Here is a 21131-nt window from a genome sequence, read left to right as displayed (position 1 = left end):
CACAGATACAGCCCCTGATGTTTCAAAAATTTCTTGTCCAGTCTGTAAACCAGAGTTTAGGCTGTGCCTGGACAGCAGTTCTGACAGATGGATGGAGGAGGGGTGGTTTTAAAAGGCCCTTGCCCACACCCAGCAAGCTGGTGTCCCTGTTTCCTGTACGGGGTGGGGTAACTGTGTGACATCGGCGGCTTGCTTAGCCTCTCTGTGCCTCCTTTCCTCAGATCTGAAATCCATGGAGCTGCAGTGTTTTGTGAGGATTAAATGAGATGATGCGTTCAGAGAACCCGCACATGTGAGCAGCCCAGCGTCTCTGGCAGCCGGTGCCACCAGCACTGCTCACTTCGTGTGAGTCTGGGCAAGTCGCTTGTCCTCTTCAACCACAGACCTTCTCCTTGGGGAAGTGGGGGAGGCCAGACCAGGCTGGCGCTCACAAGGAGCTCACTGAAGAGCAGCCACCGTGGTCATCAGCGAGGGCGGCTGGACTCTGACACAATCTGGAGACACTGTGACCGAGGAGGTTTTCTTGGTGTGTCGATGGAGGAGGGAGGAATGTGGTCCAGCCCAGCCGCCGGGGGAGCCGGAGCATATCTGGTATGTGTCTCTGGAATGATTGGGGAAAATTCACTGAAGTTGGAACTTAAGACACAAATGGCTGGGGACACAGAGATACAGCCATGCGCACACCCCCCACAAAGGGCCAGACTGGGGTGGGAGTCGGCTTACAGGGCACAGCGCGGCGCAGGCCCGCCCTGGAATGGCCGTGAACTTGTTGTTTTTCCACGTCATTTGCTCTCAAATGTACTATCGAGCAGGGCGATGCTAACCCGGCGGCTGCAGGTCCCTCCTCGTAACAAGCGATTGTGTGTTCTTTAGAGGTGGCCAAAGGGGAGGAGGGGGCCCGGCTCCAAGGAGGTGGGGGAAAAAGAAACAAGCCCTCCTTTAGAGTGAGCTTGCGTGTCCTGGAGCCAGCTCCCCGCAATGCACATGCCATTTCTGGCCCTTGAAGGGGTTAAAGGCCTCCTGGAGTCAAAAACAAGCAGGTGTCCCACCGTGCCAGATACGCTGCCTAAACTGCTTCCAGCTTTTTTTTTTCCTTCTGCAATAAGTCTGTGATCAGCCACGGGACAGAGGCGCCAGCAGCCTGCCTGTGACAGGCATCAGGTTAGCTCGCTCCCACTCGGGTGGTGCGCCCAGGATATAAATCCGGGCTCGGGCCCCTGCTGCGGCTCCTCTCCCTGCACACTCAGGAGAGGGAGCTTCCTTCCAAAGACCTTTCTTTTATCTGAAGCCGCACAGCCCGGCAGACTGCGCTGACTTGGTGGAGGCAGCCACGGCTGCAGCCTGAGCAGGAAGCCTGCTGGGGTGGGGTGGGCAGGTGTCTACAGACCCCGAGAAGAAGGCCTGGTGGGCCTCAGCCCCTGGCATCGTCGCAGGGGAGGTCTCCAGCCTTCGCAGACTGCGCCATGTGGGCCCTAAGGCGTCGCCAGTTCTGGTCTCGCTGGGAGCAGGTGGCAGCGCTGTTGCTGCTGCTGCTGCTGCACGGGTTGCCCTCTCGAGGCCTGGCGCTGCCACCCATCCGCTACTCCCACGCCGGCATCTGCCCCAATGACATGAATCCCAACCTCTGGGTGGATGCACAGAGCACCTGCAGGCGGGAGTGTGAGACGGACCAGGTGAGTGGGGCCAGAGGCCAGAGATGGACCATGGGAGCCTGTGAGTGACAAGGGTGGGAGGGGGGTGGGGACTGTGTGGAAGTGTGAGGTGGACCAGGTGAGTGAGGTCTAGAAGCCAGACGATGAGACGGACCAGGTGAGTAGGGTCCAGAAGCCAGAGTGTGAGATGGACCAGGTAAGTGGGGTTCAGAAGCCAGAGTATGAGGCAGACCAGGTGAGTGGGGTCCAGAAGCCGGACTGTGAGATGGACCAGGTGAGTGGGGTCCAGAAGCCGGAGTGTGAGATGGACCAGGTGAGTGGGGTCCAGAAGCCAGAGTGTGAGATGGACCAGGTGAGTGGGGTCCAGAAGCCGGAGTGTGAGATGGACCAGGTGAGTGGGGTCCAGAAGCCGGAGTGTGAGATGGACCAGGTGAGTGGGGTCCAGAAGCCAGAGTATGAGGCAGACCCAGTGAGGGAGGTCCAGAAGCCAGATTATGAGGCAGACCCAGTGAGGGAGGTCCAGAAGCCAGAGTATGAGGCAGATGAGGCAGACCTGGTGAGGGAGGTCCAGAAGCCAGAGTATGAGGCAGATGAGGCAGACCTGGTGAGGGAGGTCTAGAAGCCAGAGTATGAGGCAGACCAGGTGAGTGGGGTCCAGAAGTCCGAGATAAACCACATGAGCCTGTGATGGGGGTGGGAGCCGCAGGGTGGGGACCCGGCAGGAGTGCCCTGCAGGGCTCAGGAAGGTTAAGAAACTCAGGCCCCATCCACCTAGAGAGATACAGGACACTATCCTTTCTGTTAACACGGAAGCCTGGAAGGAGAGGTGGAAGGAAGGAGAGGGGGGAGCGATGTCCCACTTCATCAGGGCCTGAAGCCTGAGGATTCCTCCCATGTGTGCTGAGGGCTGCTGTGGACCAGCACCATGCCAGGCACATTGTGCATATTGGGGTGACATGTCAGCATGGTGGGCATCAGCAGCCTATTCCCAGGTGACTGAGTGAACACAGAGCCAGGCAGGGAGGGCACAGGTGCCACAACCAGTGAGGGAACAGTGGGCCTGGAACTCATGTCTAACAACAAAGCTTTGATTACACTGGCCTCCAGGCCACCTCCCCAGGGGTTTGGACCCTGACCCTGAGAGAAGACCAGGCTGACAGCAGGCCAAGCAGGGATAGCTCTGAATGGATGCTCTGGTGTCCCAGGGAGGAAGGACACCAGGTTTTAGCCTCCCAGCTTCCTTGGTCCTGTTTCTGCTCTGTATCAGAGGACACTGTAGCAGGGCAAGGCCAGCTCTCTTCTAGCTCCTGAGTCATTCCCAAGGGCCATTGCTGCCCACCCCCTCCGGGGCAACAGGCTATGGGACTTGTACCTGCTCCAGACAGCCACTTACTGCCCAGCCTGCCTGCTCTGAGGGCAGCATGGAGTCTCCCGGGGCTCCAGGTCCAGGCTGGGCATCCTCAGGCAACATGAGAGACACTGGCCCCCATAGACGTCTGGTTACCCACAGGAGAGCAGACGGCTGACCTGGAGAGTGGCCTCAACCTCACAGTGCCCAGGGGATAATTTTTAGGCCTCCCAGGACAGATGCTCCCAATGGGCAATGGCGGTGCCAAGTGAAAACAAGATAAGAAGTTGGGAGGAGTAGTGGCTGCTCCCGTCTGGCCAAGGTCACGTGGTGTTTCCGACAATAACACATCGTACCCACTGGGCAGGCAGGCAATGCTCCTAATCCTCTACCAGGTAGTAACTACATTTGCAGGCACAGGCTGGCCTGATAAACCAGGTAGGGCTTGGGGATGGTGAGACTCTGGTGGACTTTGTGTGTCTTGGGGAGAAGGCTCCTGTGGAGGGCTGGGGATCCAGACAGCCCTTGGGGACATTCTGGCCCCCTTACACAGAAGTGTTCTAAGGACCCTCTCTAGGTTTCCTGTGCCCAGAAGTACTTTCCCTCTGGGGCCCAAGGACCCAGCCTTTCATGGACCTCCTGGTTCTGAACGTCTTGAGGAATGGGATGAGGCTCAGGCCAAGGAGAAGGTTCTCCTGCTCCCACTTCCTCTTCTGCCCTCCATTCCCCATGGGGTCTCTCTCCCTTAGAGCTACCCACCGCTGTCCCAAAGCCTCCCCTGGTGTGGCCTAGAAGCCTATGCCAAACAAGGGCTGCAAAACAAAGTCCCCATTCTGAGCCGAAAGGGGTAGAACAGTAAACAAGTCCAGCCGGCAGGCTCCATGCGGCCAGGGTGGGGGGATATTCCCCCTCTTAGCTGATGTGGAATGTCCAAGAGGCTGAAATAAAAGTTGGAATGACAAGAGGCCAGCCCTGGTCGGGAGTAATTCACAGAGTTACTACCTGGCAGAGGATTAGGAGCATTGCCTGCCTGCCCAGTGGGTCCGATGTGTTATTGTCAAAAACACCACGTGAAATCCTTGTTTGTGTCGGCTCCAGGAGCATGTTGCTAATTTCGAGGAATTAAACTAATGCTTTACGTGGCTCCACAGAAAATCAGAGGGGATTACGGCCTGGCAAGTCCTCGCTGACGGCCTTGCTGACCTTTGCTACACAAGGGGACTTTTTTTCTTGTTGCTCTCTCCGTGAAAGGTCCCACACGGAGCTGACTCCTGGGCCTGGCACAACCCGTGGCTCTGAGACTCGGGGTGCTGCGCGTGTCATGCCTGCTCTGACTGTTGGCTGTGGGTTGGTCTGGGCCCTCTCACAGCCTCTGTTCTCCTCGCGCGTCTCTCTCCTTGAGGGGAGGAGAGCTGTGGATCACCTGGGACATCTGTCTCAGGGGCCTTCCCCTCTTAGCCTCTGGTGTGGCCTCTCCAGTGGGCAGGGCATCCTCACTCCCATGGGAAAGAGACGGACGGCAGGCTTCCTTGTTCAAGCTAGACCTCATTTGTGCTGTGTGGTGCCGGAGAAGAAACGCCATTTCTCTATCCCTTCACTGGGGGCTTGGAGGCTTGTTCTGCCACTTCCCGTCTCTGTGAATTTGGCTGTCACCTCTCTGAGTCTCTGCTCTCTCATCTGCAAAATGGTTGTAGGAAAACTTCCCCTCTTAGAGGCTGCGGCTCACCCCTCCCTTCCTACCCTGCTAGCTGTGTGACCCTGGGAAAGTTACTTAGCCTCTCTGTGCCCCAGTCATCATCTGTAAAGTGGGGATAATGGCTATACCGACCTCTGGCTTGGGATGAGCATAGTCAGCTGACATGTCAAAGTTCTTACACGAGGACCTGGCAGGTGGGAGATGCTACGTATGCATTTGTTTTATTTTCCAATGTTTTGCTCCCACTAGATGGTGAGTACTTGTTAGTTCTCCTCCCCACAAACCATAGGATAGGATCGGGAGTCCCTCCTTGCCTCCTTCTCCTCCCTGTTCAGGCCCCTCTCTCTGGGTCTTTCAGGAGTGTGAGACCTATGAGAAGTGCTGCCCCAACGTGTGTGGGACCAAGAGCTGCGTGGCAGCCCGCTACATGGACGTGAAAGGGAAGAAGGGCCCGGTGGGCATGCCCAAGGAGGCCACATGCGACCACTTCATGTGTCTGCAGCAGGGCTCTGAGTGTGACATCTGGGATGGCCAGCCCGTGTGTAAGTGCAAAGACCGCTGTGAGAAGGAGCCCAGTTTCACCTGCGCCTCGGATGGCCTCACCTATTATAACCGCTGCTTCATGGATGCCGAGGCCTGCTCCAAAGGCATCACGCTGGCCGTTGTCACCTGCCGCTATCACTTCACCTGGCCCAACACCAGCCCCCCACCGCCTGAGACCACCATGCACCCCACCACAGCCTCTCCAGAGACCCCTGAGCTGGACATGGTGGCCCCAGCCCTGCTCAACCATCCCGTGCACCAGTCGGTCACTGTGGGTGAGACGGTGAGCTTCCTCTGTGATGTGGTGGGTCGGCCCCGGCCCGAGATCACCTGGGAGAAGCAGTTGGAGGATCGAGAGAACGTGGTCATGTGGCCCAACCATGTGCGTGGCAATGTCGTGGTCACCAATATCGCCCAGCTGGTCATCTATAACGCCCAGCTGCAGGACGCTGGGGTCTACACGTGCACGGCCCGGAACGTGGCCGGGGTCCTGCGGGCCGACTTCCCGCTGTCGGTGGTCAGGGGAGATCAGGCTGTGGCCACCTCCGAGAGCAGCCCCAATGGCACTGCTTTCCCGGTGGCTGAGTGCCTGAAGCCCCCCGACAGCGAGGACTGTGGCGAAGAGCAGACCCGCTGGCACTTCGACGCCCAGGCCAACACCTGCCTGACCTTCACCTTTGGCCACTGCCACCGCAACCTCAACCACTTTGAGACCTATGAGGCCTGCATGCTGGCCTGCATGAGCGGGCCGCTGGCCACGTGCAGCCTGCCTGCCCTGCAGGGGCCCTGCAAAGCCTACGTGCCCCGCTGGGCTTACAACAGCCAAATGGGCCAGTGCCAGTCCTTTGTCTACGGTGGCTGTGAGGGCAACGGCAACAACTTTGAGAGCCGTGAGGCCTGCGAGGAGTCGTGCCCCTTCCCCAGGGGGAACCAGCGCTGTCGGGCCTGCAAACCTCGGCAGAAGCTTGTTACCAGCTTCTGTCGCAGCGACTTTGTCATCTTGGGCCGAGTGTCTGAGCTGAGCGAGGAGCCTGACTCGGGCCGCGCTCTGGTGACTGTGGATGATGTCCTAAAGGATGAGAAGATGGGCCTCAAGTTCCTGGGCCAGGAGTCGTTGGAGGTCACTCTGCTCCATGTGGACTGGGCCTGCCCCTGCCCCAACATGACCGTGAGCGAGACGCCGCTCATCATCATGGGGGAGGTGGACGGTGGCATGGCCGTGCTGCGTCCTGATAGCTTTGTGGGTGCCTCAAGCGCCCGCCGGGTCAGGAAGCTCCGTGAGGTCATGTACAAGAAGACCTGTGACGTCCTCAAGGAGTTTCTGGGCTTGCACTGAAGTCCCCCACCCCTTCCCGGCCCCCTCCCTGGCCTTCTTCCACCCCCCCCCAATGCCCCTCAGCAAACTGGGCGAGGTCACATTAGACAGTGTTGGGTCAGAAGGGACATCAACAGATGTGCCGAAAAAAAGCCACCAGAGGGTCTCAGATCAGCTTCGATTCTTTGGGTTCAATAGGGGTTTATATCTTTTTTAGCTGAGGGAGACAAAAGGAGATGAGGGGATGAATGGAAGTTATTCCTGACCGCCAGCCTGCTCGGAAGCTCTCCTCCTCCCTTCACTGGCCTGCGCCCCTGGCTCTCCCAGCCACCCTTTCTCAGCCAGTCTCCCAGCAAGGGTTTAAGAGATGGCCACTGAGTGCTGGTCACAGGAGCAGTTGAATGGATTGGCTTGTAAAGGGGGCAGGTGGGGAGAGATAGGAGGGTCCAGAGACTCATGGGACACCTTTCCCACAGCCTCCTGGATTGCTGTAAGCAGAGGCCACTTGGGGTTAGGGGCATGGGCAGTGGCAAGCTGGAGGCAGAGTCCAGCGCAGCACATGGCTTGCTCTGAGTGGGAGCTGCTGAAACGGCTGCCTTTGCGCGGTGGTCGGTCTGCTCTCAGGTCACCACGGCTCCAGTAGAATACAGATTTCTTCTCCTTGGCTGCCCTGGTTTGTCGATCTAGTTCAGTTCAACTCAGTGGACATTCTCTGAATACTTACCAGGTGCCAGGACCACAGAGGGATGTTAGTCACTGCCCAGCTCTTAGCGCCCGAACACAGATGTCCTCATCCCAGGACCCCTGGAAGCACCCCCCATCTGGACTCACAGCCATCCGGAGTTTCTGTCTGATGGGTGGTGTGCTTTCATATGCCACTGGCTTCCTGGACATAAAGCAGACAAAAGCCCCAGGGTCTGTTTGGTATCAGGAGAAAGAAAGCAAGAGGAAAAAGCAGGCGGGAAGGGTGTAGCACAGGACAGAGAAAGGAGGGAGGTGGCTGCAGAACAAGGAACGTTGCTCGATGCTCCCATCTGGTGGTGGCCTTGGGAGCCCACGGGAACCTGGAGGGAGGCTCTGCGAGGCCTGGGCAAAGGAGATGGCAGCTCGTTGGTGATCTTTTTGTGCGTTTCCAGACTTCCTGTGTGGGCCTGGCCATCCCGCCGCTAGAGAGAGGATCGGGGAACCCCACTGAAGCTTTGCATCTTGCTCCACTCCCTTCTCTGCCCTATTCTGTCCCTGCCCCTCCAAGCTGAAGAAGGTCTTTGTGGGGTGTCCTTATTTCTTCATCAAATATATGGGGGAAGATACCAATTAAAAGCTCATAGTATCACCAGTCCTTCTTGTGTGATTCGTTTGGGTTATGATGGGGGATGGAAGGACATGGGTAGTGTCATTTGCTTTGGTGACCTTACAAGAGGGAAGTCTGGTCATGGGAGCATCTTCGGGGGATGGAGAGACGCTGGTCATATTTTAGCTCCCTTTGCAGCTCCAAGACCCCTTAACCGATGCTCAGCTCAGCTCAGCTCTGTGAGTTTATCTGAGGTCAGAGAGGTGAGGTGACTTGCCAAGAACATAAAGGCAGGAAGGGGTGGGGCCCAGGCCAGGTGTTCTGACCTGTATCCTGCTCTCACCCCAGCATGACAGCATGGTGGGTCAGGTGCAGTGTCCAGACCACCAGTGGTGTCGAGTTCAGAGGCAAAAAGGTAGAGGAGATGGGAACGGAGCAGGCAGGGGCAGCTGCCAGCTGTGACTTGCTAGGGGGCCTCTAGGTGAGGCCTGGTCCCAGGAAGACTGCATCAAAGCCCTATGCTCAGGGCATGGGGCTCGGTTCCCAGAATGGAGACGGCAATGCCTTTGGTCCCAGGGAGGACCACAGTGGCTCCCCAGCTCTGGAGACGTGTTCAGGAGCCCCGCAGCCATGACACACCCAACAGCCTGTTTGTCCCCAAGAGACACTACTCTCCTGCACACTTGCCTGTGTTTTCCTGGGCCCCAACCCCAAAAAAGAATCCAGGCCCAGCCCAGCCTGGCCCAGCCCATCTCATCTGCAATGTGAGTTCGAGGAGGAGGTCAGGAAGAACAAAGGCAGAGGATGGGGGTTTCTCAAGTTGCCATTGGGAAAATGCTGAGAATGAAACTTGACCATGAAGGTGGCATGGGCAGCAGCCACGGGCCCCCATCCTGCCTGGGTTAGGGAACCAGAGAGCATGAGGACGGTCTCACTCTGCCCTCAGAAGCCCAGGGACATTTTGTGCACCTGCTTCTATCCAGAGCTCTAGTGCATTCATGCAAGCTGTGGGGGCAAGTGTCCACATGCCAGCACCTGTCACCTCCCTTTTCACCCCCATTTGCATAGAAAGGGGACCTGAGCCCTGCAGCTGGGCTGGGACAGCAGGGGCCCCGGTTGCATTTCTGCTTCCCTGATGAAGGTATAAGGTTCAGAAAAATCCCATGTCGGGGCTCCCTCTCACCAGACCACTGCCCACCCACAGCCCCAGACCTGGGTCCCTGTCACGCTCCAGCCCCACCTGGCAGAGCAAGAAAACTCAGCCCATGAAGTCAGACTTGCTTAGGTCTGAATCTGGGCTCTGCGCTTACCTGGGATCTCTCTGAGTCTCTGTTTCCTCATCTGTAAAACAGAGGGTAGTAAGATCACTCTACAAGAAACTCGGGGGCAGGGCGCAGTGGCTCACACCTGCAATCCCAGCACTTTGGGAGGCCATGGCAGGTGGATCAGAAGGTCAGGAGTTGGAGACCAGCCTGGCTAACATGATGAAAACCCGTCTCTACTAAAAACACAAAAAAATTAGCTGGCCATGGTGGTGCATGCCTGTTGTCCCAGTTACTCAGGAGACTGAGGCAGGAGAATCGTCGGAACTGGGGAGGCGGAGATTGCAGTGAGCCAAGATCACGCTACTGCACTGTAGCCTGGGCGACAAAGCGAGACCCTGTCTCAAAAACAAAACAAAAAGCAAACAGAAGAGACTCAGGAGCTGGGCCCTATTAACCGGAAGGCCCAGGAGGAGGGCCTGGTGCAGAGCGGCTGCCATGTGCCCCCTCCCACCTGCAGCAGCTCTCTGCTCAGAACAGATCCCAGAACGGAAAGCCCTCCCCTTGCGTTTCCAGGTCTTGGACTTTGCAGCTTCAAATGTTTTATCCTGTTGCTTACAGAGTAAACCCAAACTGAGCACCCACTATAGGCTGATTTGGGGTTCAGAAAATATGGGCACTTAGAGAATGGGTAGTTTCGAACCTATTATAACTTCTGACCTACCACCTGGCATTCATTTTCTATCCTTGACACCAAGCTGGAGTCCTTGTCTCTGTTGCCCTGGGCCTTATACAAAGCCCAGCATCTAGTAGGTAAAGGGTGAATGGAGCTCCCCCGGCCTGGTCACCTGCCAGTCTGGGGAGGTTGCTTTGCTCAGTCAAATCGAGGAGTTTTGGCCCCAGCCTAGGTCCCGGGACATAACGACATTGAGGTTCCTTTAGCCAGGTTAGACTCCCCTATCTCCTGTCTGCCCCGGACACCCACTCCTCACATTCCTGCACCCACTTGGCTCGCTCCTTCCTGCTCTTTCTCTCAGTTTGCCTCTTCAGAGGCCTATTCCAGAGTGGCCCGTCTCCCGGCCAGTCTCCAGGGCCTCTGGGGCAGGGCAGCTTGGCTTCTTCCACCCTCCGCCTCCCCCAGCACCTCCAGCCTGCTAGGACACTCCGTTCCATTGTGTAGCCAGCTGCTCCATAGTCTGATGTCACCCCCCGGACAGTGGGGCTGGAGAGCAGGGATGGGGTGGACCCTGACCAGGAAGGGGGACAATAAGTTCACAGCTTTGGGTGATTGCCTGGGGCCCTGGGGAACTCTCTCTGTCCCCTTGTCCTTTTGTAAAAACAGCAGCATGCGTGAGCGCTTCCTATGTGACAGTTACTAGATACCAGTTCTTATAAGCTCCACTGCAACTGGAGGAGACAAGGCCATTTTGTGGGTAGGAAAACTAAGGCTAGAAGGGATGAGAAACTTGCCGTAAATACGGTGAGTGACAGAGCCAAGGCTTGAATCTGCCAGTCTGACTTCAGAGCATTTTCTGTTTTGTTTTGTTTTTCTGAGATAGAGTCTTATTCTGTTGCCCGGGCTGGAATGCAGTGGCACCATCTTGGCTCACTGTAACCTCCGCCTCCCGTGTTCAAGTGATTGTTGTCCCTCAGCCTCCCTGAGTAGCTGGGATTACAGGTGCCCGCCACCATGCCCGGGTAATTTTTATATTTTTAGTAAAGACAGGGTTTCACCATGTTGGCCAGGCTGGTTTTGAACTCCTGACCTCAGGTGATCCGCCTGCCTCGGCCTCCCAAAGTTCTGGGATTAAAGGCGTGAGACATGGCACCTGGCCCAGAGCTCTTCATACTCATATTATGTTGTTTCTCCTAGTGTGCAACACACACACACACACACACACACACACACACACACACACACACATCCTGCTCTGGGCTAGGCAGTGTGGAGTCCCATCAGGACTCTGAATATCTCCGAAGAGCCTGCCACCCGTCAGCACACACACCACCCAGGGCTGTTTACGACCACTGTGACAAGCATTTCTATCACACACACACAAGCAGTCCTGGCCTAGATTCATCGCCTTCTGCCTACTCATCCTTCAAGACTCAGCTCCTTGGGGAGGCTCTGCTGTCTCCCCGGCCGCATGAGCTCCTCCCTGAGTCTCTCACCCTCTAGCCTCCAGGAGGTGGTGGGCCCAGCTCCCAGAGCTCAGGAGGCTGAGACAGGAGATCACTTGCTGGGTGAATGGAGGGTCCTGGGACTGGGAGCCATGCCGAGCGGCTGTACTGAGCAATCACAAGCCCAGAAGGGGCCTCTCTGGGGTCCTCCCTCTTTTTCCCACCTCTACCTCCTGTTACCTCCTCCTCCTCCTCCTCCTCTTCCACCCACCTCTTGAGGAGTCTGAAGCCTCCCTCCTACTCTGGGGAATGTGTGATTAATGCAGGCAGGATGGGGTTCCTGGGTCCTATTCTTAGCTGTGGCCTCATTCTGGTATGTGCCCTGAGGCCAGGCGACACTCTTCTCTCAGGCTGTGTCAGGAGGCAGGAAGCGTAAACCTCCAGCTGGCATCTCCTGAGGGAGAGGGCAGGGTGGGCAGGTAGGCAAGCCCCTCATCCCCTCCTGCCCGCCTCCCAGGCTCCTGAGGCCCTTGGCACTTCCATTTCAGGGTCATGCTGGAGTCCCTGTGGCCCCATCCCAAAATACCCTGGGACACAGAACTCTGCTGGGTCTCCAGCGATACTCTGGCCGCCCTCAACCCCACTCAGATGAGGGAAAGCAGAACTCAGCCCAACATAGACTGGCCTCTCCCGGAGCTGGGGCCTCTTCCCAGGTGTCTGTCAGGGACGAAGAGGGCACTTGCGTGCTTTTGGCCCTTTTCAGGAGGACACTGCCAGAGACCCGACGGGCCCACCATCATGCCTGGCTAATTTACATATTTTTAGTAGAGACAGAGTTTTGCCATATTGGTCAGGCTGGTTTCGAACTCCTGATCTCAGATGATTCGCCTGCCTTGGCCTCCCAGAGTGCTGAGATTACAGGAGGGAGCCACTGTGCTTGGCCAGGCTTATACATTGTCATGCAAATGAAGTTCTTGATGGCCTCCCTCAATACCCCAGAGTTCCCAGTGAGGGACACAAATAAGTGCACACACAACCCCAGCACCAACATTCGTGACATGCAGGTGAAGATGAGTTCTCCAATCTTTTAGCTGAATATGGTAGGGGGCTGCTGCTAGGAAGGAGACCCTGGGAACTGGAGGCTAAGTCCTCCCATGGCACAGCACAGTGCCCGTGACGGCTGCTGCCTCCCAGGAATCAGTCTGCCACCAGGCCAGTTATTCAGCTCTTCACAGACACCTATGCTGCAGCTGTCATCTTGTTTCTTGCACGAAAGTGCTGACTAAAAGTCTCATAATTTCGTCAGTGGTCATTGCCGTATAAGTGCACTACATACGCATTTAAACACAGGGCCCGGGGACATGTTCCGAAGGATGGAGTTGTGAAAGACATCAGAACGAGGCCCACTTTAAAAGATACATGTGAAATTGACAAGATGACCAGAGGGTAAAACAGATTACCATGCTTGGAAATACTTGGTGATATAGGATACAAACAGGTACAACATGCTCAAATACAGGAAAAGTCCTGTAACTAGCAGAGATAGCATTTGTCAGATTACTTATGTGCATATAGAAGGGGATATGATCGTCTGCAGCTTATGCACACGAACTGCCAAAATGCAGTGTGAAGGTTGGCCTGACAGATGACGCTGCCTCACGGTGTACCAGCCTGGGCTGGCCCACAGGCTTCTCAATAGGTTTGGCCAGGACAAGATCTATGATGGTCAAGTGGAGGTGACCAGAGATGAATTATAATGTGGAAACCACCGATGGTCAGCCCGGGCCTTCACCTGCTATTTGGATGCAGGCTTTGCCAGAACTACTACTGACAATAAAGTTTTGGGGGCCCTGAAGGGAGCTCTGGATGGAAGCGTGTCTGTCTCTCACAGTACCAAATGATGCCCTGCTTATGATTCTGAAGGCAAGGAATTTAATGCAGAAGTGCATCAGAAGAACTTTGCAGGTCAGAATGTCGCAGATTGTGCACATTACCTAATGGAAGAAAATCAAGATGCTTACAAGAAACAGTTCTCTCAATACATAAAGAACAGCGTAACTTCAGACATGGTAGAAGAGATGTGGAAGGAAGCTCAGGCTGCTATACAAGAGAATCTAGTTGGGTTAGTCTATTCTCACACTGCTTTAAAGAAATGCCTGAGACCGGGTAATTTATAAAGAAAAGAGGTTTAATTGGAAGGTTATGTAGGAAGCATAGCAGCTTCTGCTTCTGGGGAGGCCTCAGGAAACATATAATCATGGCAGAAGGCAAAGGGGAAGCAGGCAGGTTTTACACGGCAGGAGCAGGAGGAAGGGGTCGGGGGAAAATGCACAAACTTTTAATCAACCAGAGCTCACAATAACTTCCTCATTCACTATCACGGGAACAGCATCGAGGGGATGGTGCTAAACCCTTCATGAGAAACCACCCTCGTGATCCGGACACCTCCCACCAGGCCTCACCTCCAACACTGGGGATTACAATTTGACATGAGTTTTAGTGGGGACACAGATCCAAACCATATCACCAGTCTATGAGAAGAAGCCCAAGAAGGAGCTAAAAAGAAGAGATGGAACCATCCCCAAATGTCCCTTGCCCAGAAGAAAGATCGGGTAGCTCAAAAGAAGGCAAGCTTCTTTTCTCTGAGCTCTCTGTCAGGAGCAGAGGGGCGGGCTGCTGAGGGTGAAACCAAACAACTTTTCTCTCTCTCTTTCTCTCTCTTTCTCTCTCTCTCTCTCTCTCTCTCTCTTTTTCTTTTTTTAGATAGAATCTTGCTCTGCCACCCAGGCTGGAATGCAGCGGCATGATCTTGGCTCACTGCAACCTCTGCCTCCAGGGTTCCAGCAATTCTCCTGCCTCAGTCTCCCCAGTAGTTGGGATTACAGGCACATGCCACCACACCCAGCTAATTTTTGCATATTTCATAGAGACAGGGTTTCAGCATATTGGCCAGGATGGCCTTGAATGCGTGGCCTCAGGTGATCCACCTGCCTCGGCCCCCCAAAGTGCTGGGATTACAGGTGTGAGACACCGTGCCTGGCCCAGACAACAGTTTATTTTTTGAGATGGAGTCTTGCTCTGTCACCCAGGTTGGAGTGCAGTGGCGAAATCTCAGCTCACTGAAACTTCTGCCTCCTGAGTACAAACGATTCCTCTGCCTCAGCCTCCTGAGTAGCTGGGATTACAGGTGTGTGCCACCATGCCCAGCTAATTTTTATATTTTTAGTAGAGACAAGGTGTCACCATATTTTCCAGGCTAGTCACAAACTCCTGACCTCATGATCTGCCCTCCTCGGCCTCCCAAAGTTTTGGGATTACAGACGTGAGCCACCACACCCGGCCCAGACAACAATTTTATATGAGGATTTTTCAGATAAAGACAATCAACATATTAAGCAAATAAATAAATAAATATATGAGGCACCAGATATTTTAGGCCTCAAAATCCCCAAATCTCCCTGCTATTCAGGGTAGATGGCAGTGAGAAAAGGCCACAGTCATGGCAGAGTATGGGCTCCAATACTGGCTTTGTGACTTTATGACAGTTAACTTCTCTGCACCTTAGTATTATCATCTATACGGTGGAATAATAATGGCAGCCATAGTGCCTCTCCAGGGGTAGTCGGTCCTGGGCCTCATTGCTTCAGCTTGTTGGGGTTAAGCGCTGTTGCATGTCCCTGCCTATGACTGGAGCAAGAACCAAGAGGGGAGAGAACAGGCTCCTCTCCCTGCAGCTGGACTTGAAGAACAAAGCGAGACAGATGCAGTCTCCTCTGCTGACCAGGGAAGAGTCCAGGAGGAGGGTAGCTGGAGAAGAGATGGGGAGAGGAGGAGGGAGGGAGCAAGAATAAAAAGGAGAAGAGGGAGGGGGAGACGCACACTCCGGGTTGTGCAGTTGGTGGCCCAGGAAACAGAGGGTAGTAATTTGATTAGAGATGGGGAACCTCTGAGACCTCCACGGAGGCCCTAAGAACATTTCTCCACCCTTCATTCCTGGCTCCAATACCTTGGGGCACAGAACTAAGCTCTCACTGACCCCTTATTTCAAATACTATTCTCCATCTCAATGTACCTAAGGGAAACAGCCTTAGGGCCCTGGTATAATCAATAACAGACTCAAAGCAATCTTCACAATTATTACAACCAGCGATTTTACCCTGTGACCCTAATAAGAGCTGAAGCTGGTATTTATGGATGACTAGAACACAGAGGGTAAGTCATCCCTGTCCTCATGGAATGCGGGCACCCTTTACCAGGTAGATATCCTGTTGGCAGGGTTAATAATTTCCATTGCTAAGAGCTTACAGCATTTAATATGTATTCAATATGAATTACCTCATTAAATATTTATAACCCTGTGATGTGTATATTATTCACCTCCATTTAATAGTCTGTCCATTTCAGAGACAATGCAACTGAGGCTCAGGGAGATTGAATCATTTTCCCAAAGTCCCTGGCAAGCAGGGAACCAAACCTAGGTGTGTCTACATGACTCCAAAGGCCACACACCTAACTGCATGTGTGATGTTTTCCACCACAGATTCAAGAACAGTCAAGTCTGGTTTTGTCTCATTTTTCTGTCCTCCCTTCTCTCTGCTAATATACCAGGAAGTTCTACTTCCTAGGATTCTCATGAAAAGGCACGTTTATGGCCAGCTGACCTCCCCTAAATAGGCTGAGCACATGACCTTGAGGCTAAGCCATGGGGGGAGGAGGGAGGATTCAAGCCCTCGCTCACCAAAGAGTAGAGAGAGTTCAAGTTATTCTATGTAGGGAAGACGATTATGCCGAATGCTTTATTTATCTTACATACTCATCATACCAGCCCTAACAAGTATAATGTGGACACGTTTTACAGATAGGAAATCCGAGGTGGAATCCTTTTAACAGTGCGCTGCTATTTAAGGGTGAGTTTGGGATTTGATTCAAAGTCTGATCCCAGACCAGGCGTGATGGCTCATGCCTGTAATCCCAGCACTTTGGGAGGCCGAGGCAGGTGGCTCACCTGTGAGTTCTGGACTTTGAGATCAGCCTGACCAACATAGCGAAAACCCATCTCTACTGAGAATACAAAAAAAATAAGCTGGGCGTGGTGGTGGGCACCTGTAATTCCAGTTACTCAGGAGGCTGGGGTAGGAAAATCTCTTGAACCCAGGAAGCAGAGGTTGCAGTGATCTGATATCGTGCCACTGTACTCCAGGCTGGGTGACAGAGCAAGATTCCATCTCAAAACAGAAGAAAAAGAAAAAAAAAGTCTAACCCCAAGCCCATGTTCTTTCTCATAGAGGATCACGAGGAGTAATGTTATTTGAAGTCTGAATGAAGCCCCCTACACCACTCCAGAGCATTCTCACTCTGCAGGGAAAACATGCGTTCCCGCTGGTGAAGTGGGTGTGAGACATGGATCAGATGCCAGTGTCTTCTGCGCCAAAGCAGGATCCATGCTCTGTACAGAGCGGTGATGGTCTCCCGGCAGTCCCAGGTCACATGAAGGAGCTTGGCCTGCTTGTGCTGGTATTTTCAGTGGATGACAGCACGCTCAAGTACAAACAGAACTTAGGGGAGCCTGGGGAAGGGCATTGCCAAGGGAAGCGACCCACGAGAAAAGTTATTTGGGAATGTTAATTTCTGGCTGAAATTTATACAAAGTTTTCCCTTCAAAGCCTCATTCTTTGATGTATGTCCAAACTGGAAGATATTGCAACTCCCCAAAAACCAAACTGGAAAAGGAAACTGCTGGGCTCCACAGACTTGTTACCTTGGCCAGGGGTAGGGTGTGTGATGGGAGCGGCACCTGGGAGTGACCTGGGGGTGTCTGAGTTTGTGCAATGAACACGCACTTTCCACCAACACCAACTTCTGGACGGGTGGTACCCCATGTGAGCCCTACCATCACAAAACCAAAAGAGGTTGTCACTGAAGGCAGGAAAACAAATGAGATGACCCCTAGAGGGAGCTTCTAGCCCGAGGAGGTTTCTAGATCAAGCCTGAAACCGAAACTGTCTTGAAAGGAAAGAATTCGACCTCTCTCTGACACAGTCTGATGGCCCTCTCACTCCCACCTCTTCTTTCCTTGGACTTCTTACCTGTCCTCCCCATGTCATTCCTGGGTTTGATGCATAAAGACGTTTCAAACTGTTTCTCTTTCATAATGTTTCTGTACAAAGCTTGAAACAGTGAAAAAATAAGTTAAAATGTTCAAATTCAAAGGCAGCTTCTCCCAGGAGAGATGGGTTGGCAGTAGAGCTTCTATTTCTGATTTCCTCTGCCTTTTTTCCCCAAGGGTTAGCAAGCACACATTCTTCTTACTGTGGGTACATCTGATGAAGAACACACACACACACACACACATACACCCAACCAAGACCAAGGTTTTCCTCTCAACTGCCTGTTCCTCTGCTGGAGCTGGGAATTTGAGGGAGCCCAGGCTTCCCCAGGTATTTCCAGTGGACATAGCTTGATATCTCCTCCTAGATCTAGAACCCTTAGATAGGCACGCTTCCTTTTTTTGTTCATATCTATACATTTTCCTGTGTATTATGATTATTTCAGCCTGTGCATCATCCTTTGCTAGAGTGTAAGCTCCTTTGAGATTCTGAAGAATAATATACATCACTACCAGCTCCTAATCCAGGAGATGCTGAATAAATGTGTTGAGTGGATGAATACAGGAGCTGCTTTTAATCATATCTCACCTCGTTTGAGAAAGAATTTAGGGACAAGAATGGAATCTGAGCCTAGGGCAGCCACTTGAGTCAACATCACCCTTTTGCTATCACAAGTACTAGTAAAGCTTAGGCCCAAAGACTTCAGTACGTCAAGTGCCTATAGTTGCTTCTCAAATAATCTAATCACCCAGAGAGCAGTAGTGATGTAAATAAGTAAAGCTAGCACGTAGTCCTCAAACTCATATCTTATTCCATTGTGTTTTTGCAACAGATTACCCTTTCTCAATTGTGCCTGGCAAAAGCTGAGAGTCAAATAAGTCTGGAATCACTGAGTGAATTATCACAAGTGAGGTTTCAGGAGAGGGAGACTGGGCATGAAGCACAACTTAGATGACTTCTGTATAATCAAGTGTGGCACTTTTTTTTTTTTTGGAGACAGAATTTCACTCTTGCCCAGGCTGGAGTGCAGTGGCACGATCTTGGCTCACCACAACCTCCATCTCCTGGGTTCAAGCAATTCTCCTGCCTCAGCCTCCTGAGTAGCTGGGACTACAGGCATGCACCACCATGCCCAGCTAATTTTGTATTTTTAGTAGAGATGGGGTTTCTCCATGTTGGTCAGGCTGGTCTGGAACTCCTGACCTCAGGTGATCCGCCTGCCTCAGCCTCCCAAAGTGCTGGGATTACAGGTGTGAGCCACTATGCCCAGCCAAAAGTGTGGCTCTTTTTATAAAATCTTCCTGTTGAGGTCAACCAAAGGAGCAGGACAGTGTAACGGTTAAGGATCATGGACTTTGGGAACAGAATCCCACAATTCAAATCCTAGCTCCACTGGCTGTGATTGTTATAAGCTCTCTGCCTCCACTTCTATATCTGTAAATAGGAGAAATAGTACAACCTTCAGAGGGTTTTTATGAAGTTGAACTGAATTTAAATGGGGCAGTATTTAGCACATAGTGAATGCATGTAAGGGTTGTCATTATCATTACTGAGCTTTTGGGGCTGGGCATTCCCTCTGGATTCCGTAAGACTTCATGATAGTATAAAAATCATTATCCTTCAAATAGGCATGCTTTACAAAAGAGCAGCTCCCCATCCTCCTTGAAAATCTGGAAAAAAACATGCAGACAATCTTCAGGAAACTGTGGTGTCCCTGGACAAGGGGTACTTGTCGTGGATTTCAGAACTTCTGCAAAGCCTCCTTCCAGGGAAACTGATCTCCAGGACAAGTTGTAAGGTAGTGTATGAAGAAGCTCTCTCCTTTACTGTCCTTTCTATTTTATTATTATTATTATTATTTGAGATGCAGTCTCACTCTGTAGCCCAGGCTGGAGCACAGTGGCGCGATCTCGGCTCACAGCAACCTCCACCTCCCGGGTCCCAGTTCAAGCAATTCTCCTACCTCAGCCTCCCAAGTAGGTGGGATTACAGGCACAAGCCACCATACCCAGCTAATTTTTGTATTTTTTAGTAGAGACAGGGTTTCTCCATGTTGGCCAGTCTGGTCTTGAACTCCTGACCTTGTGATCTACCTGCCTCAGCCTCCCAAAGTGCTGGGATTACAGACGTGAGCCACTGCAATCGGCCTTTTTGTTTGTTTGTTTGTTTGTTTGTTTTTGTATTTTGTTTTGAGATGGAGTCTTGTTCTGTTGCCCAAGCTGGAGTGCAATGGTGCAGTCTCGGCTCACTGCAACCTTTGCCTCCTGGGTTCAAGTGATTCTCCTTCCTTAGCCTCCTGAGTAGCTGGGATTACAGGCACCTGCCACCACGCCTAAATTTTGTATTTTTAGTAGAGATGGGGTTTCACCATGTTGGCCAGGCTGGTCTCAAACTCCTGACCTTGTGATCCACCTGCCTCGGCCTCCCAAACTGCTGGGATTGCAGGTGTGAGCCACCGTGCCCGGCCTACTTACTTTCCATCTTTCCCAGACCCTGGAAGCAAAGGCAGATAGAGGACACACACCCTGGTCCCTTGCCTACTGCCAGACCCTTCTGCTTTGGCAGATCTTATCTCCTGGGGAGATAAGCTCTTACCTCCATCTCTCTATTCCTTTTACACAGAACCCAAAAAGTGCTTTAAACTTTAGTGGTTCAGAAAATAAACAAGACTCTTTTTCCTAAGTTACCAAAAAAGAGTTGCCTTCCTTTCTACTAGTCTTTTTCAAGATTCACAAAGAAGAATTTCCCCAGGTAGAATCCTTTATAGCTGTGTGAAAACTGGTTGTTCTCAAAGTCTTTAGTTAAAGAGCCCCTGGTGACACCTTAGTCTCCAGAAAGGCTGACTGCAAAGATTGCAGCTATCTTAAGCCTTGTCTTAAAATGGTTTGAGATTCCCATAATGTTTTCTGGAAATAGAAAGAAATGAGAAGAAAGTAAGTCACCAGGGCTCCACAAAACTTTAGAATGGCAGGTAGTTTGCAAAACTGGGAGTGTTCTTTTGGTGAAAAGAGCTTTGAGGGCAGTAGGCAGATTTGGATAATCAGAGTGAAGAAAGAACAGGCATTCTCACTACAAAACAAAACAAAATTCACGCTTCATCCTTACTGAAAATGCATTGATGGGTAGTGGAGGGTGGTAAGGAAAGCCCTCTGAAAGGAATACCTGCATTTAGTGCAAAACAGAAAAAGATGTTCCTATGCCTGGGAACTACTGAAACTGTGTCACACAGTATGTGGACCCTGTAAGAAAATGTACAATAGTTGCAGGACATGTTGATTACATATTTTTTTTTTTTTTTTTTGAGATGGGGTCACGCTCTGTCACCCAGGCTGGAGTGCAGTGGTGTGATCTTGGCTCATTGCAACCTCAGCTCACTGCAACCTCCGCTTCCTGGGTTCAAGCAATTCTCCTGCCTCAGCCTCCCCAGTAGCTGGGATTTAAGGTGCCCGCCACCATGCCCAGCTAATTTTTGTATTTTTTGGTAGAGATGGGGTTTCACCATATTGGCCAGGCTGCTCTCAAACTCCTGACCTCATGATCTGCCCACTTCATTCTCCCAAAGTGCTGGGATGACGGGTGTGAGCCACCGCGCCCAGCTGATAATTCCATTTCTTAAAGCATACCGATATGATACTGATAGTATTCCTCTCTATTGGTATCCAGAAGTCACCCACTTATACCCACCATTTGCTAGAAAACCAGCTAGACTGATGCCATGTCCATTCTTGACATTTTCTTTCTGGCCTAAAGGAAGTATGAAATTGTTTTAAGTCAGCCTTCACACTCCAAAAGAGTG

At 52.4% G+C, this 21131-nt stretch overlaps 1 protein-coding gene across 2 annotated transcripts; it reads left to right on the top strand.

The window, feature by feature from the left end:
• Positions 1-551: 551 nt before the first annotated feature.
• Positions 552-7889, top strand: WFIKKN2 (WAP, follistatin/kazal, immunoglobulin, kunitz and netrin domain containing 2). Of its 2 annotated transcripts, none has more exons than XM_035301208.3 (2): positions 552-591; positions 5055-7889. In XM_035301208.3, exon 2 carries the CDS (start codon positions 5124-5126, stop codon positions 6573-6575), a length of 1452 nt encoding a protein of 483 aa, XP_035157099.3. In that variant the 5' UTR covers positions 552-591; positions 5055-5123; the 3' UTR covers positions 6576-7889. The 2 variants fall into 2 exon arrangements, with proteins under 2 accessions (XP_035157099.3, XP_002748468.3); XM_002748422.6 differs by lacking the exon at positions 552-591 and adding an exon at positions 1127-1673.
• The last annotated feature ends 13242 nt before the right edge of the window (positions 7890-21131 follow it).

This window comes from Callithrix jacchus, chromosome 5 (assembly GCF_049354715.1).
Source record: "Callithrix jacchus isolate 240 chromosome 5, calJac240_pri, whole genome shotgun sequence".
NCBI lineage: Eukaryota > Metazoa > Chordata > Mammalia > Primates > Cebidae > Callithrix > Callithrix jacchus.
Note: the sequence above shows the minus strand (reverse complement) of the source record. Positions and strands in the feature narration are given on the sequence as shown.